Below are 13701 nucleotides of genomic sequence, written 5' to 3' on the forward strand. Positions count from 1 at the left end.
AGTCGATCACGGGTGGGAAAGCGCACGTGGTCTGCAGGCTCAGCCACAAGCGCGCAGCTGCTCCTTGACTTTACCCGTGCACGGCGACATGACGAAGAACCGCAAAGCTAACAAGTCTCATAAGCCTAACGAACAGCGGCTCGAGATCTCTGAAGAGGAGCAATGGCGGATTATCAATCAGTCGGGGATTCTACGACAGGTAGATGCCGCGGCCAAGGCGACCGTGACGAATGCTAGCTCGGAGGAGGAGCCTATATCTCTTGCGGAGGAGATATTTAATTCACTCGTCTTCATAACGCCGTGTTCCTTTCTCCTATTAATGATGGAAATGTATGTCGTATGCAATGATTGAGCAGTCGGCAGCGTCTGACACAGCAGAAGACTAATACACTATCAATACGGCAAGCACCCGACATTCGATGACCTTGCGCGGCGAATGATATCTGGCGTTCCAAGTACGCATCTCTCACCGACACTGCTGTGACTTGCTACGAAAAAATGCTGACATCCCTCAGTTCTGTCCATATTTGTGTTTTACAGTACGGATTTAACTCTCAGATGTATCCACGTCTAATTCTTGGGAACAGCCGTCCGACATAAGCAGGATCGCCGCGTACAATTCTTGCTCTTTCTGCTATCACTCGCCACGGGGATGAGGCTGATCTGGCTAGTCAACCGTGGCAGCTGGCTTACGAACATGCGGCAAGTGAGTCCCGAGGCTTCCTGGACTTCCATTGCACTGAAGAGGATCATCCAGTGCCCCCCACTGGCCACCGCCTGGATATACGCAGTTGTGCAGCTTGACCTCGGTCCTGCAACTTTGAGCCTTGTGATCGTGTTCAGCTGGGTATGGTGGGCCGGCTTGAAACTAACCTTCTAATATCAGATGCGCTACGTCTCATATACATACACTAATGGTACATTCATACGCTACACTATTCATGATGTCTCCTGCGCTAGACATTGCGTTAAACTACACTGTCACCACCTCCCCCACCCACGTGGACCGCCAATGGAATGGAGCGTGGGCAGGAAGTGAGTACAAGCAGGACTGGGTTCAATATCTGCCCGACAATACGCCACAAACGGGTAGCGACCTTACACCCGAGCAGCACCTTTTACGGGCAGCGAAATATCTGGCTGGACAACCCACTGCAGAAAGCAGGGGTCGTTCTGGAACGAGCGGAAGTGAGGCAATCACACGCCTGGGCCTTCGTCGAACTCTGCTTTCAGAACCTCGACCTTCCGCTGGGTAGAGCTACTTAGTCGTGGGCGCGGCGTTGAAAGTCGAGACTGGTCATACCCTATACGTTGTCGCTCGAGTCTCTAATACCGCTCTCAAGACTCGTATCTGCCATCTCAATCTCCGTGAAGCGGTTCGCTGGATAGCAGCTTTATGGTCGTCTATCCTCTGACAGAAAGCTTTGTACACCCGGTCGTCTCGGGCGAAGTAGTAAACCTGAGACAGGGTGGTTCTCAGCCATAGGTAGACAGTAGAACTGTGCACCGCGTACAGGTATTGGCTCACCCTCTACTTGATCCAGTACTATCGACCATATGCCCATCATAAGAAGATCCACAGTTGCGTTTGCCACACTTTCTGAAAAGTCAGTCCGGGGTCATATTACGAGAGGCGGTTCGCCTTACTAATCCTCAAGCGCAGCGATAGCATCTGCTTTCCCTAGCTCTCTTGTCGCAAAATTCCTCACCGCAAATTCGGCGGTGGTCACCGGCTTCTCAGAGATACCCGCCCGCAAAGCGGTGGCCATGGACGACACCTGAGAGTATATCCACCGGTCACCTTCACTCATAACCAACGTCTGCAGGAAAGAAGCTATCAAATCCGTATATGACGCCTGCAAGCCATAGTCAATAGCCAGCTTGAGATTCGTGCCTAGATATCACAGCGGAAATGGAAATGAGAGAGGACAACTTCTCACATAGTCAAATGGCTCACGAAGCGCTTTCAATAACGTCTTTGTGGCAGGTTTTGAGAAATCTTCATCAGAAAGGTGATTTATCCATCTGGAGAATGCACCAAGTAAAATAATGGCAACATCTTGGTGAGACCGGCCAATCCGCATAGCATGGACCAGGGGCGTGGCGTTGCCATGTTTTCTCAGAAGCAACTATTTTGGCATGGTAAGGTTTCATTCTTTCGGCCAAGAGAAATGAAGACACACGTGAAAAGCGCGATCCCTGACTTCCATGAGGAAGACTAGATCCTTCTTCTCAATGGCACGGTATACTTCATATGGCTAAAGACGCACTAGGTCATCCGACATTATCTCAGTGCAAGCAGATCTGTATCATACCTCTGGGTCCTTCCACGGTCCTTTGGGTTGGGAAGACGCCTTCGGGAATGAGAACCTCTTCGTAGGTGAGCTGGGAGGAGACGTTGCAGCCGAGCTAGACGATCTCTGCTGCGTCGTCTCAGCCTTTTCGGGAGCATCGTCTGCCTCAGACTCTGGAGGTGTTGGGCTCCTGCGTAGCTGACGTATATAAGCGTACGGCGCTTCACGCTCTGCTTCCCGCTGGATGAATGCTTCGCAGACAATAAGTAGAGTCAACATCGGCGTTATGAAAGCAGCAGACCATTATTTGGCAGACGCGCTGGGAGACATGGATCGCTTTCAAGCTTAGGCCTAGGAGTTGGTTCACTGTCAGGCGGCTGGTCCAAACGTTGTGCAAGACGGGCCAGTATCGGTGCGTGATTGATCGGCATTGCGCAAACGCAGTCTATCGGATCGTGTTGCGCAATGAAGTCGGCAAGTAGCAGCTGTATCTCATGCACTTCAGAGCGCTCGCAGTGCGAGGCATTATTCCAAGGCCCAGTACAGCAGCGTGCAGAACCGGTTCAATGCATCGCCATGCAAGCGTCATACAAAGTCAGAAGTCCTGATTTGGAACTTACTGGGGAGTGACACAGCCACAATGTACCGCTTGTCACGTGAGGGGGAGATCCAACTCGATCGCAAGCCTCAGGCTCAGCTCGAGCTGTGCACCGTTGAACTTGACGTTCTCCACCTCGTCCCCTCAGTGGCTCAGCTGTCTACTTGAACTGCCAGTCAATCCATGCTAAATGTGTGGAAGAATGCCTGGAGGAAGGCACAATCTGCCGCCGCCACTTCAGGTCAAGACAATAACGGGGAGCCTCAGCCAAGTGCCAGTGGGGCTAGCTGGTCCGCGGCATCCGTTGACGCTGTTCCAGCGGTCCCACCACAGAATGGCGAAGGACCCGTGTCTGCTGAACCGACGTCGATACTGTCGCAGACGCGAAAGCTAGATCAGGTAGACGGTTGGTCTTCTGTTCCTCCCGATCGCCCTGTAAAGCGGCGAAGGGACACAGATGGCACGCCGCCTGAAGCTACTAATGGCTCATTTCAACCCGAAAGCGCTGTTGATTTCGCTCCTCCGAGAGAACTTGTAGTGTCATACGAGTCTTCGAAGGCGGCGGAGGAAACACCGTTGACAAACCAATTACGAGCCCTGGATCCAGACGGACGAATAGGGGATCCGTGGTTTCGCTACGTGCATTACATTTTGAGTGATTTAGGGCCTTGTGGTGCCGATCTTGTCTGGAGACATGCCCTATTGGATCGTGATTTGACTATACCCGAGCATTCAGCAGTCCGTCAAGTTGAGGCCAAGCTTGCTGCGCGACCTATAAATGATGAGCGATTCCTAAAAGTAGTTCAAGACTGGACATTTTCCAACCCTTTGCTGGACTCGGCTCACACAGATAAGAATGTATCAGACAAGTTCGTGAAACTTGTACGAATCTTGAAGTCTTACGAACCCTATCGGAACAATCTTCGAGCTGTTATCTTCGGTGCGCATCCATCTTAAGCTGTGATGGGGCTCTCCCTGAACCATTGACACTAGTTCAAAGGAGGGTCGCGGCTGTAATGATCTTGAAGATGCTTTCAATGCTTCCGTCGCCGCTTAACTTGGACTTCATTCGTCCACAGGTACTAGTCAACCATGATATGGATCAGCAGGTGAGCTGAATGCGTGAGCTCTTCATGCGGTAGTTAATTTGAAACCATGTCCCAGCGTTCCGTTATGGATAGCTTCGCTAATGGGCAATGTAATTTGCTCATAGCGACTAAGTCAATGGAGGACCTTGATATTCCCAAGGCAGACGTGGTCATCCGGTCTGCATCCTCTCCACAACTGTTCCCTTTCGTATGGCTGACAGCCTCTTAGTTTTGACCTCTTCGAGAGTCAAATCTCATATGCTTATGCTCGTGCATGTCTACGAGGTCCAGAAGCCTGTCTGATCCACATGGTCGAGGAGGGAAATGACGTGCATCGTCGCATTCTCTCTGCCCTTTCGCCCAAGACGGACGCAATGAAGTCGTGGCTAATGGGCATGAGGAATCGCTCGGCCGCCTTCCCGCCTGCCGGTTTGCATGAGACCACGGACCCTTACCGCTCCGACGACGAAGATAACGATGATTTGGGACCCTGTGTCGTGGACCCCAGCACCAGTAGCCGGATCTATCACCGAGATGCGACTGCCATCGTGCTGCGGTTTGTTTCTAAACTATCTGAACACCTGGGAAAGGAACTTTTCATCGTCAGGGAAAGCGTCAAGGCAGAGCCGAAAACGTATCGGGTCATAATCTGGCTACACGGGTACAATCCCATCCAGGGAGAATACTACGAATCGTTGGCCCATGCACGGCGGTCCGCCTGTTACAAAGTCTGCCAGGAGCTATCAGACCGGGGGCACTTGGATTACCGCATACTCCCTCGGCCTCCGTATCCTTCTGGGATATACGGCCCTGCGCGGAGTGCTCCGGAAGTCAACAAGTCCAATGGAACTCGCCGATATCCACGGAAATCCCCAGACTTCTGGGCGAACTGTCGGTCTGTAGGTTGGAGCCGTGTTTTTCCTACCATCATCTGGGTAGATGATGGGAACACACCGACCCACGGCCATATCGTCCTGTTGACTCGCTTACCCTTGCCGCCCTTGTCCAGTACTAAGGTATTCTATACCGGTGTACCCGCGACGGTTTACTTTACGCGAGCCGCTTCATTCACCATGGACGGACCAAAACTCCAGCAGGTATATCACTATACCACGAGGCTCTGTCGCGGGATTATGAACAAGTCTTTAGACTGTCCCCTGGAGAACATGCCGTACCTGCTACTTCCGCTCAATGGAGCCTGGAAGCATGGCCCGAAGGACCATAACTCGGAAGCGTCGGACATACAGAAATATATCCCATGGGATCTTGTGTATCATGCGGCGCAGAATTTCGTTACTCCATTTCGGTACGAAAGTATCGGAGCTGTCGAGGAGGATGTCAAGGACGCTGTGGTCCAGGACAGATGGGTCGAGTTTACCAGACGGTACGAGGTAGAAAAGGTCAGGACGGACCTATCACCCTTGAGTAAACCAGTCGATAGCCCCGTGAGTCATACTGGAAGGTTAAATGCTCAGTTCTGACGGAACCACATCTAGCGGGAAAGTGCGTATGAAAGCTTCTTGGAATACTGTAAAGCGCGACGCAAGGATTTCGACGGCCTCAAGAGCCATACTCAACCGCTTATCCAAATAAAGCGCTTATCTGCTGTGCTCAATCGTTTGAATCCGACGACACGACCTTTAACGGAGTCATCGAAAGCAACCGCTAAATGTACGGACCTCGATCTCGCCTTTGCACGCGATCTGACTGTCCTACCCAGATCTCATACCTGAGTTGTGTGCGAAATATACTATCCCGGCGAGGTGCGTCCAATTGACATGGTGATCGATCCAAGCTGTCGGTAATGAGGCCGTCTAGCACATTCCGAACAGCACTCCTCCTACCATCAATAACTCGGAGAATTGATGATATGCTTCTCGTGAAGGAGCTAAATGCCAAGATATTCGACCATTCCCTTCAGGAAGACTTACTGCATACAGCAATCACAGCACCAGCTGCTGGTTTCGAGTTTGACTATGAACGCCTGGAGCTGTTAGGTGAGCGGTTCACTTCTATTTCGAATCACACACAAATGGTTGACGTCATCTACAAGGTGACGCCTACCTGAAATATCTGTCTTCGGTCTACCTGTTCGTGACAAACCCCGAGAAGCGCGAGGGAGCTCTCCATTTTGCGCGGCAACGGATAATCAGCAACAAATCCCTGCTAGAGTACGCCGACAGCGCGGGATTACCTCCCTTCATACAGTCCAAGCCTTTCGTCGCCAAGTTATGGCAGCCTGCTCCTCTTGAGGCCGCTACCTCACCGGATGAGGCGTCGGTCGGCAATGCCTCGGCAGCCGGGGCAGAGTCGAATACATCTGTCGTACCACCCAAGCGATCGAAGCGGAAAAGACAGCAAGACGATCAACATATTCAATGGCTAGGAGACAAGGTGCGTCGCTATATACCGGCGTCCGTTCAGTGAATTTACTTCCTCTGCAGGCGGTCGCTGATGTGGCTGAAGCTATCATCGGAGCGGGATATATAACCGGCGGTCGCGAGGTTGCTCTGAAAGTAACGAAGGCCTTGAACATCCCTGTGCCCCGTATCGACCGGTGGTCTGACTTCGGTAGGAAGGCTCTGGCTGTTGCTCCAGAGGCCGTCTCAAAATTGGGCAAGGGGAGTATTGAAGCGGTGGAACGTATCATTGGCCATAAATTCCAGCGCCCCCAGTTTCTCGCTCAGGCCTTGGTACGTGTTGCGTTAGTATCAGAGAACTGGCTCTAATAGTCCAGGTGACACTCAGACGCATGCCTCCATACAAGGTTATGACTTGACTTCTTACGAGCGGCTAGAGTTCCTTGGTGACGCGATCCTGGACTTCAGTAATGTCCGCATCCCTTTAACCATGGATCGCGCTGACCGTGCCATCCCCAGTGGTGATCCGTCACCTGTATTACAGGGAGACCCAATTGTCGCCAGGAGGTCTAACTCTATTGAAAGTGAGTATTCAGCCCTCACTCCACTCACACCCTCGAACTAATTATGCGCAGGGTGCCATGGTGTCGAATTCCGCTCTCGCCGCGGTCTGCGTATGGTCCGGCCTGCACAAACATCTGCTCTTCGAATCCCGGGACCTCGCGAACGGTATCCAAGCCTACGAAGTACAACTGAAGGCGAAACAAGAAGAGGAATATCGCTTAGCGCGCGAAGAGGGCCGCTCGCCCGGTCAGTATTGGCTAGATATAGAGCCCCCGAAGGTAAACTAGCCAATCTCGACTTGGTCGCCAATCACTCGGACTGACGTCTGGATAGGCACTGTCAGATGTGGTGGAGTCAATCATCGGCGCGGTGTACATCTCCGACAACTTCTCGCCTGTCGGGTCGGAGACGCTCTTTGTGAATGTCCTCAAGCCGTTCTACGACAAGCACATCACGCTCAAGACGTTGTCGCATCACCCGACGAAGATCCTGTTCGAGCTGTTCCAAGCGGAGGGGTGTCATGAGTTCGAGATGCTGAAACAGCAAGTCCACCCTGAGCGGAGTAGTTCTGACGGAAGGACGGGAGGCAGTCAACAAATAACTCGCTGCGAAGGTAGCTGTCCCTGCACGTAAAGGTTATGTGGACATCACTGACGATGTCTCCCTGTACCCAGTCATCGTGCACGATACCATCCTCGCTGCAGCAGAATCTGCAACGACTCTGAGCGCGTCCCGAATGGCCTCGTTCTTCGCGTTGGACGCGCTCGAGGGCGACTCCGAGTTCATGAAGCGCACGTGCGACTGCCGTTCGCAATCCCAGGCCCGCAAGGCGGTGAAGAAAGCGCTGAAGGACATGTGGGAGGACGACGGTAATGACGAGGAAGTAGAGGCCGCGGACGGGCGGGACTGATATGGTTTGCTGGACAACTCAACTGTGCGCCCGGACTGTGGTTTCGAGAGCGACATCTATACCCAGCCAGTGCTATTAACACGCTCGAACATGCTTGGTCTACGTCGAACGTGGCATGCACTATGTCTCTACTTGTATAGCTAGCGTCCGCGCGAACCACTTGCTTAATCCTGCGCACCAGCGCCGGACTTCTTCCTTTGGGACCGTCCGTCAGATGACCGCGAGCAAGGACAATCATAGCACGCGTTATAAATGGGCGACTCACAATTGGTAGGCCGCGGCCACGAAGGGGATGCTGAAGCCGCCCACGAGGTAGGCGATGGTCTTCGCCGCGAAGGCGGGCTTGCTGTGGAACGAGAAGGGGACGGGCTGCACCGGCGTCGCGCACGGATATGAGCAGACGTACTCAAGGGCCGATGCACGGGTTGGACACGTACGCTGTGGTCAGCATGGGCCCCGCGAGCTTGGACGCGGCGGGCAGCACGGGCGGCCTGCTGGCGGAGGAGCGGCGAGCGAGCGAGGATGGACTGCATTTCTGCGCGAAGGGCTGGCGGCGGATGTGTCTGGGTGCAAGTACGGAGGCGGGGCGAGAAATGACGCAAAAACTTGCCATTGGTTCGGACGAGCATCGGGAAACGCCGGAGGGGCCCGCGGCTCCGACTCCGCGACTAGTTTTGCTTTCAGCGACCGTGCACGCTTGGTGCACGCCATCGAGGTGCCTTCAACTGCAAGTCCTGAATTGTCGGTATGTAACCTGAGGCCATTGTATATTTTGTCCCCCACGCTTGCGCCCTCTGGCCCCTTGTATCCCCAATAAGCAAAGACATAGCACCCAAATATACTAGAACCCGCACCCCATGCGTGGTGACCCAGAACCATGATGCCTTTACGTCGACAACGTGTCCTCACGTTCCGCATCTTCAGGGGATCTATCAATTGTCCCCTTGGAACGAGAAGCGATCGGGTATGGCCAGCGCTAGATACCGAGTGCAGGGTGGATCTCGGGGACGACGAATCATTGTCCTAAATCGGTCTCAGCGATCGAAGAGAGCTTATACCACGCCAACTTCCTTCGCTGATCAGCGTTGGCTTGAGAAAATACGGTACATAGCAGAGTGCATGATATCGGGGCTTTTTTGGGGAAGCAGCGAACGGCAACGACGGTCCCCCAGCCCTGACGTGGTCTATATTTTTCACTACTTCCAACTCGCCATCGTCTGGCCACATTCTCGTGGCGGAGATCTACAATCTCTCCGCCCCAAAAAATGGTAAGAATCAAGTCGTGGGCCGTGACTATTAAACACCGCAGCTTACAGCTTGATGCAACGTCTGGAACGATCGAGTTGCAAGCAGACGAGAAACGGTGAATTACGTGATAGATAAAATACAAACCAAATCAGACCCTAATATGACCTAACGCAATTATACCCCGATAGAGCAGGAGAAACGATACTTTCGCTGAGGCTCTAGAACGCCACGATATCTTCCTATAATCCCTGTGGGACAGCGCCCACATACCGGAGCAAATCTAGCCCACCGCCGCCCTCTCGCGCGCGCGCGACTGGCGGCCGGAAAGTGCGCATGAGCAAGTCTATTGATCATGTCACGGCCAACGTACTATAGGACTCCTCCCGCGCGGATCTTTGCCGCCGGGGTCAACAGGCAGCGAGGTGCTCCTCGCCCGCACGCATTCGGCGGGCACTTGCAGCGGGCCTGGCACGAAGTCGTTGGCTTGGAAGCCCGTCTTGGCTGGGCTGCCGAGCCGGAATATGTCGTAGAGCTCCGCGAGACTGAGGTTGCGCTGGGTCTCGGGGCCCGACGGCGGGTCGAGGCGGTGCTTGCTGAGGTGCAGCCTGGGGCTCGCGAAGCCCGCGGCCTTTTGGGATGGTGGTACATTGATTGGGACGGGTGGTTTCGCGGGTGACAGGCCCGCGGGATGATTAGGGCGGGCGGGCTTCTCCGAGTCGTCATTAGCGACGGAAGAGGACCACGAGGCGATGGCAGAGGACGGGATCGGCGCGAGGGGGTACGATTTGGGACGGTGGACGAGAGCCGGCATAGGCGAGTGCCGAATGTGGCGATTGGCATCCCCGGCGCGGACGGGCGGCGGTACTTCTGGGCGACGCCGGGTGCAGGGCACGCTGTCAAAAAACGAGTCGCCGGGGAACGGAGTGGGCGGCCATGAGTTGTTCGCGCAGGAATATTCGAATGGAATGGATGGGGAGCGGAGTGGGATGAAATCAGAAGGCAGCGGGAGATGTTGCCCTGCCGCAGCAGCAGGGTCTGACAGAGCTCGCGTGTAGTGAGAAGCCCCGAGGCCGTGGCGCTGGAGCAGGCCGTAGGAGAGCTTGGGCTGGTGGTGAAAGGGCAGGGTGACTACGGAGTCGGACGCGCAGGGTGCCCGGGACGACGTGAAGACATACGAGGTGGGCGGGCGGTGGTCAGCGGCGGCATCGAAAGACAAACAGGGCGTCCGGCGGTGGGCACGGGGAGTGTGTTCCATGCTCAGCAGCAGAGCGAGAGCAAGAGTCGGTGCAGCTCGCAGTGGTGTCGGAACGCTCTTGAGCCGCCGCCTGGGATTGAATTACATAAGCAAGAGATTAGATAGCGCGTCAGATTGGCCGATCTCTTTCCTGCGTCCCTCCACCACACCGCAATGGCCCAGCCCGTGCAAGTCACCATTCCCGCCACAGGGCGCAAGATCACCGTCCCAACAGGGCTCTTCATCAACAACGAGTTTGTGCCGTCGGTGGATTCCAAGGATACCATCGAGTGAGCGGTTCTTGCGCCCATCACGAATCCCCGCCCGCCTGCACCCTGCGGCGCTCGGCCACTCATCACCGATGCTCTCTTTAGGACCGTCAACCCGGCCACCGAGCTTGTCATCTGTTCTGTCGCCGCCGGTGCGTGCCCTGTCATCTCGCCACATCTCTCGCTCTCTTCCATTCATCCGCCCGACTCCCCCCATTTTATTTACATCTCGCCCCCTGGCGCGCTTTCGCACGATCGTGCGAGGCCATCACTGTTCCCTCTTCTTTTCGCTCCGCCCTGGACCTTGCACGGATGCATTGACGCGTCCCACAATTCTAGCGTCTTCGGCTGACATTGACAGAGCCGTCGCTGCCGCCCGACACGCCTTCAATACAACATGGGGCAAGAACGTGACCGGCTTTGAGCGTTCCAGGCTCATGAACAAACTGGCTGATCTGATGGAGCGAGACGCACAGGCCTTGGCGGAGTTGGAAACACTCAACAATGGCAAGCCCGTGCGCGTTGCTAGGTGCGTCCGCGCTCTCCACCGAAAATCCTTGTATTTCGGCTAGATCTCCGACGGCCGCGTTCGGACTGATCCTGTGCTGATATCATTATTCGCGTAATCCCCAGGGACTTCGACATTGGCGACTCTATACAATGCATCAGGTACTACGCCGGCTGGGCCGACAAGATTACTGGTCAGGTTAGTCCCATCCCGAGATTCGGGTCCGTGACTCGGGAACCCGCGGTAGACGCCGCCACGGCCCATTGGCCTATCACTCCGTGCATTTCCTTTCTTGTCCCTGTCTTGACGCGCTGACGACGCCCTCTCTTCCCAGACCATCGAAGTCGACAACAAGACCAAAGTTGCCTTTACCCGCCACGAGCCCATTGGCGTCTGCGGCCAAATGTCCGTCTCCCCGCTTTTTCCTCTCCATGCCTAGGCTTGACGTGCTTTCTCGCGCCATGGCGTCCTCAGCATACCATGGAATTATCCTATCAACATGTGGTACGCCCCCTTTTTTTTCTGACGCGATCACAGCGACCTCAGCGATTCATCGCCATCCTCCAGGTCTTGGAAGGTGGCCCCTGCTCTCGCGGCAGGCTGCACAATCGTCATGAAACCGTCAGAGGTCACCCCGCTCACCGCCCTTGTACGCCCACTGCCTCCTACCGCGGTGTCGCCCGTTCGCTTATTTTTGCTTGTCACGCCACCGCCGACTTAGAAATTGTCCGAATTATTCGTCGAAGCTGGGTTCCCACCCGGCGTCCTCAACACGGTCCCGTCCCTCGGCTCGGTCGGCGGCGCCGCCCTTGCGTCCCACCTCGACGTCGACAAGGTCGCGTTCACCGGCAGCACCCTGACCGGCAGGAAGATCATGGAGGCAGCGGCCAGGAGCAACCTGAAAAAGGTACGCGTCTTACTTCCCGGCCGTTGGACGAGCGGATGATGGTTCGCGCCATCCTCCACTCGGCCATGGCCAGAGTATCCTCGTCGGCGCCCTGACACTGCTCGCGCTTGTCAGGTCTCTCTCGAACTGGGCGGCAAGTCGCCCCACATCATCTTCGAGTCCGCCGACCTCGAGCAGGGTCCGTCCTCCTTTCCTCCAATATCTGCGCGTGCGTCCTGACCGTGGCCGGCTCTAGCCGCCAACTGGGCCGCCCTGGGCATCCTCTACAACTCCGGGCAGGACTGCACCGCGGGCTCGCGCCTCTTCGTGCAGGACACGATCTACGACAGGTTCACCGCGCTGCTCGCGGAGAAGGCGCGCGCGCTGAAGATCGGCGACGGGTTCGGCGAGGACGTGAGCGGCGGGCCCGTGGTGAGCGACCTCTGCCGCGTGCCCGGCGCTGTATGGATCTTCACGCGTGTCTGCTCTAGGTCTCCAAGGCGCAGTATGAGCGCGTGTGGTCGTACATCGAGTCGGGCAAGGCTGAGGGCGCGAAGATCCTCAACGGCGGGGAGAAACGGCAGGGCAAGGGGTTCTATGTCGATCCTACGAGTAGGTCGCGTTTGGGTACTCTTGCTCGACCTTGTGACTTACGCACGGCTTCAATGCAAGTTTTTACTGACGTCAAGCCGTCCATGAAAATCGTGAGTGCTTGAAAAGGATATATGACCGCAGCCCGTCATTTGTTCATCGTTTTGTTGTACAGGTCAGGGAAGAGGTGTGTGGTGTTGTATATCTCTGCGATGCATGGCCGCCTGACTGCGGCTATTGTCCAGATTTTCGGGCCCGTGCTGGCTGTCGCCAAGTTCCACACGGAAGAAGAAGCCATCGCGCTAGCAAACGACACGACGTACGGTCTTGGCGCAGGCCTGCACTCCAGTAAGCCCGCGTGACACGCTGTGCACCCGTTGCGAACTCTAACGCGTGCCTCGTAGATGACGCCAACCAGTGCATGCGCGTCTCTTCGGCGCTCGAAGCGGGCACGGTGAGTCGATAACTCGGACCCTGAAACGCTTGGAGCCCCTCACCTCATGGCACACAGGTTTGGGTCAACCAATACAATATGCTCAACAACAACGTACCTTTCGGAGGGAAAAAGCAGAGCGGCATCGGTGGGTCTTGTTCGATCATTGCGAGGTCTCACAGCCGCTGAGTACCCGCTATCCTTTTCAAGGCCGCGAGCTGGGCAGCTACGGCCTCGAGGAGTATACCTCCGTCAAGGCTGTGCATTGGAACTTTGGCGAGAAGCTCGACTGGCCTTTCTAGACCGGGTAGCGGACACATGTAGCGAACAAGCGGACAGCGGGGGAAATCTTGGATATGAACATGTATGGTATCGAAGCCTTGTACGAATAGTTCGCCGCTCTGGATTTAGTATGCGCAATTCATGACATCTACTATACGATGTGCTAGACAGGCACTGCAGATGCAAAGGGGGATAAGCACGCCTCGTTCTTGCGTGGCCGTGGCCCAGGGAGATCACATCCTGACGTCCCTGCACTAAGCGGTGCAGACTCGAAGCGCTGTGGGCGGTCATCTCTTGTTGTGCGACCTCCTCCTGAGCACCATGCAGTATTCTTGATAGCGTCCATCACTGATGCATGTCTTCGAGGTCTCATTATATCATCAGATTGACAGAGTCGGCAAAGGTAGGTTATCCGCCGGGCATCGCCATATACTAC

At 55.3% G+C, this 13701-nt stretch overlaps 5 protein-coding genes across 5 annotated transcripts; 3 read left to right on the forward strand and 2 right to left on the reverse strand.

The window, feature by feature from the left end:
* Nucleotides 1–88: 88 nt before the first annotated feature.
* On the forward strand, nt 89–880 carry GLOTRDRAFT_70569 (uncharacterized protein; the record flags this gene model as incomplete). The annotated part of the gene is made up of 5 exons (XM_007864121.1): nt 89–330; nt 382–455; nt 516–539; nt 588–706; nt 758–880. The coding sequence occupies 5 exons, from the start codon at nt 89–91 to the stop codon at nt 878–880; spliced, it is 582 nt and encodes a 193-aa protein (XP_007862312.1).
* On the reverse strand, nt 785–2746 carry GLOTRDRAFT_70571 (uncharacterized protein). The gene is made up of 8 exons (XM_007864122.1): nt 2596–2746; nt 2316–2545; nt 2184–2258; nt 1958–2129; nt 1648–1894; nt 1515–1596; nt 1304–1459; nt 785–1248 (listed from the first exon to the last, which is right to left on the reverse strand). Exons 1-8 carry the CDS (start codon nt 2723–2725, stop codon nt 1198–1200), a joined length of 1143 nt encoding a protein of 380 aa, XP_007862313.1. The 5' UTR covers nt 2726–2746; the 3' UTR covers nt 785–1197.
* Nucleotides 2747–3075: 329 nt separating this feature from the next.
* GLOTRDRAFT_136195 (uncharacterized protein) lies at nt 3076–7814 on the forward strand (the record flags this gene model as incomplete). Its single annotated transcript, XM_007864123.1, has 14 exons — nt 3076–3832; nt 3886–4001; nt 4057–4157; nt 4210–5425; nt 5477–5651; nt 5701–5743; nt 5799–5977; nt 6034–6374; nt 6425–6673; nt 6729–6807; nt 6860–6924; nt 6976–7182; nt 7238–7517; nt 7579–7814. The coding sequence occupies 14 exons, from the start codon at nt 3076–3078 to the stop codon at nt 7812–7814; spliced, it is 4044 nt and encodes a 1347-aa protein (XP_007862314.1).
* A 164-nt stretch (nt 7815–7978) lies between these two features.
* GLOTRDRAFT_125586 (uncharacterized protein) lies at nt 7979–8347 on the reverse strand (the record flags this gene model as incomplete). The annotated part of the gene is made up of 3 exons (XM_007864124.1): nt 7979–8009; nt 8080–8183; nt 8252–8347. The coding sequence occupies 3 exons, from the start codon at nt 8345–8347 to the stop codon at nt 7979–7981; spliced, it is 231 nt and encodes a 76-aa protein (XP_007862315.1).
* A 2104-nt stretch (nt 8348–10451) lies between these two features.
* On the forward strand, nt 10452–13421 carry GLOTRDRAFT_70580 (NAD-aldehyde dehydrogenase). The gene is made up of 17 exons (XM_007864125.1): nt 10452–10586; nt 10671–10717; nt 10905–11094; nt 11199–11271; nt 11408–11478; nt 11548–11577; nt 11641–11722; nt 11795–11980; nt 12095–12158; nt 12216–12391; nt 12451–12571; nt 12632–12663; nt 12726–12737; nt 12796–12898; nt 12955–13004; nt 13062–13131; nt 13194–13421. The coding sequence occupies exons 1-17, from the start codon at nt 10471–10473 to the stop codon at nt 13283–13285; spliced, it is 1515 nt and encodes a 504-aa protein (XP_007862316.1). The 5' UTR covers nt 10452–10470; the 3' UTR covers nt 13286–13421.
* The last annotated feature ends 280 nt before the right edge of the window (nt 13422–13701 follow it).

Source organism: Gloeophyllum trabeum, assembly GCF_000344685.1.
Source record: "Gloeophyllum trabeum ATCC 11539 unplaced genomic scaffold GLOTRscaffold_00002, whole genome shotgun sequence".
Lineage (NCBI taxonomy): Eukaryota > Fungi > Basidiomycota > Agaricomycetes > Gloeophyllales > Gloeophyllaceae > Gloeophyllum > Gloeophyllum trabeum.

What these genes read in the sequence shown, in the direction of transcription:
- GLOTRDRAFT_70571 (XM_007864122.1), bottom strand. Translation starts at nt 2,725, where the DNA reads ATGCCGATCAATCACGCACCGATACTGGCCCGTCTTGCACAACGTTTG. An exon ending in GACCGTGGAAGGACCCAGAG is followed by an intron (nt 2,259 to 2,315) that starts GTATGATACAGA and finishes GTGCGTCTTTAG; the next exon opens with CCATATGAAGTATACCGTGC. An exon ending in TAGAGGGTGAGCCAATACCT is followed by an intron (nt 1,460 to 1,514) that starts GTACGCGGTGCA and finishes ACCCTGTCTCAG; the next exon opens with GTTTACTACTTCGCCCGAGA.
- GLOTRDRAFT_70580 (XM_007864125.1), top strand. Translation starts at nt 10,471, where the DNA reads ATGGCCCAGCCCGTGCAAGTCACCATTCCCGCCACAGGGCGCAAGATC. An exon ending in TCACCCCGCTCACCGCCCTT is followed by an intron (nt 11,723 to 11,794) that starts GTACGCCCACTG and finishes CCGCCGACTTAG; the next exon opens with AAATTGTCCGAATTATTCGT. An exon ending in GTTCTATGTCGATCCTACGA is followed by an intron (nt 12,572 to 12,631) that starts GTAGGTCGCGTT and finishes CTTCAATGCAAG; the next exon opens with TTTTTACTGACGTCAAGCCG.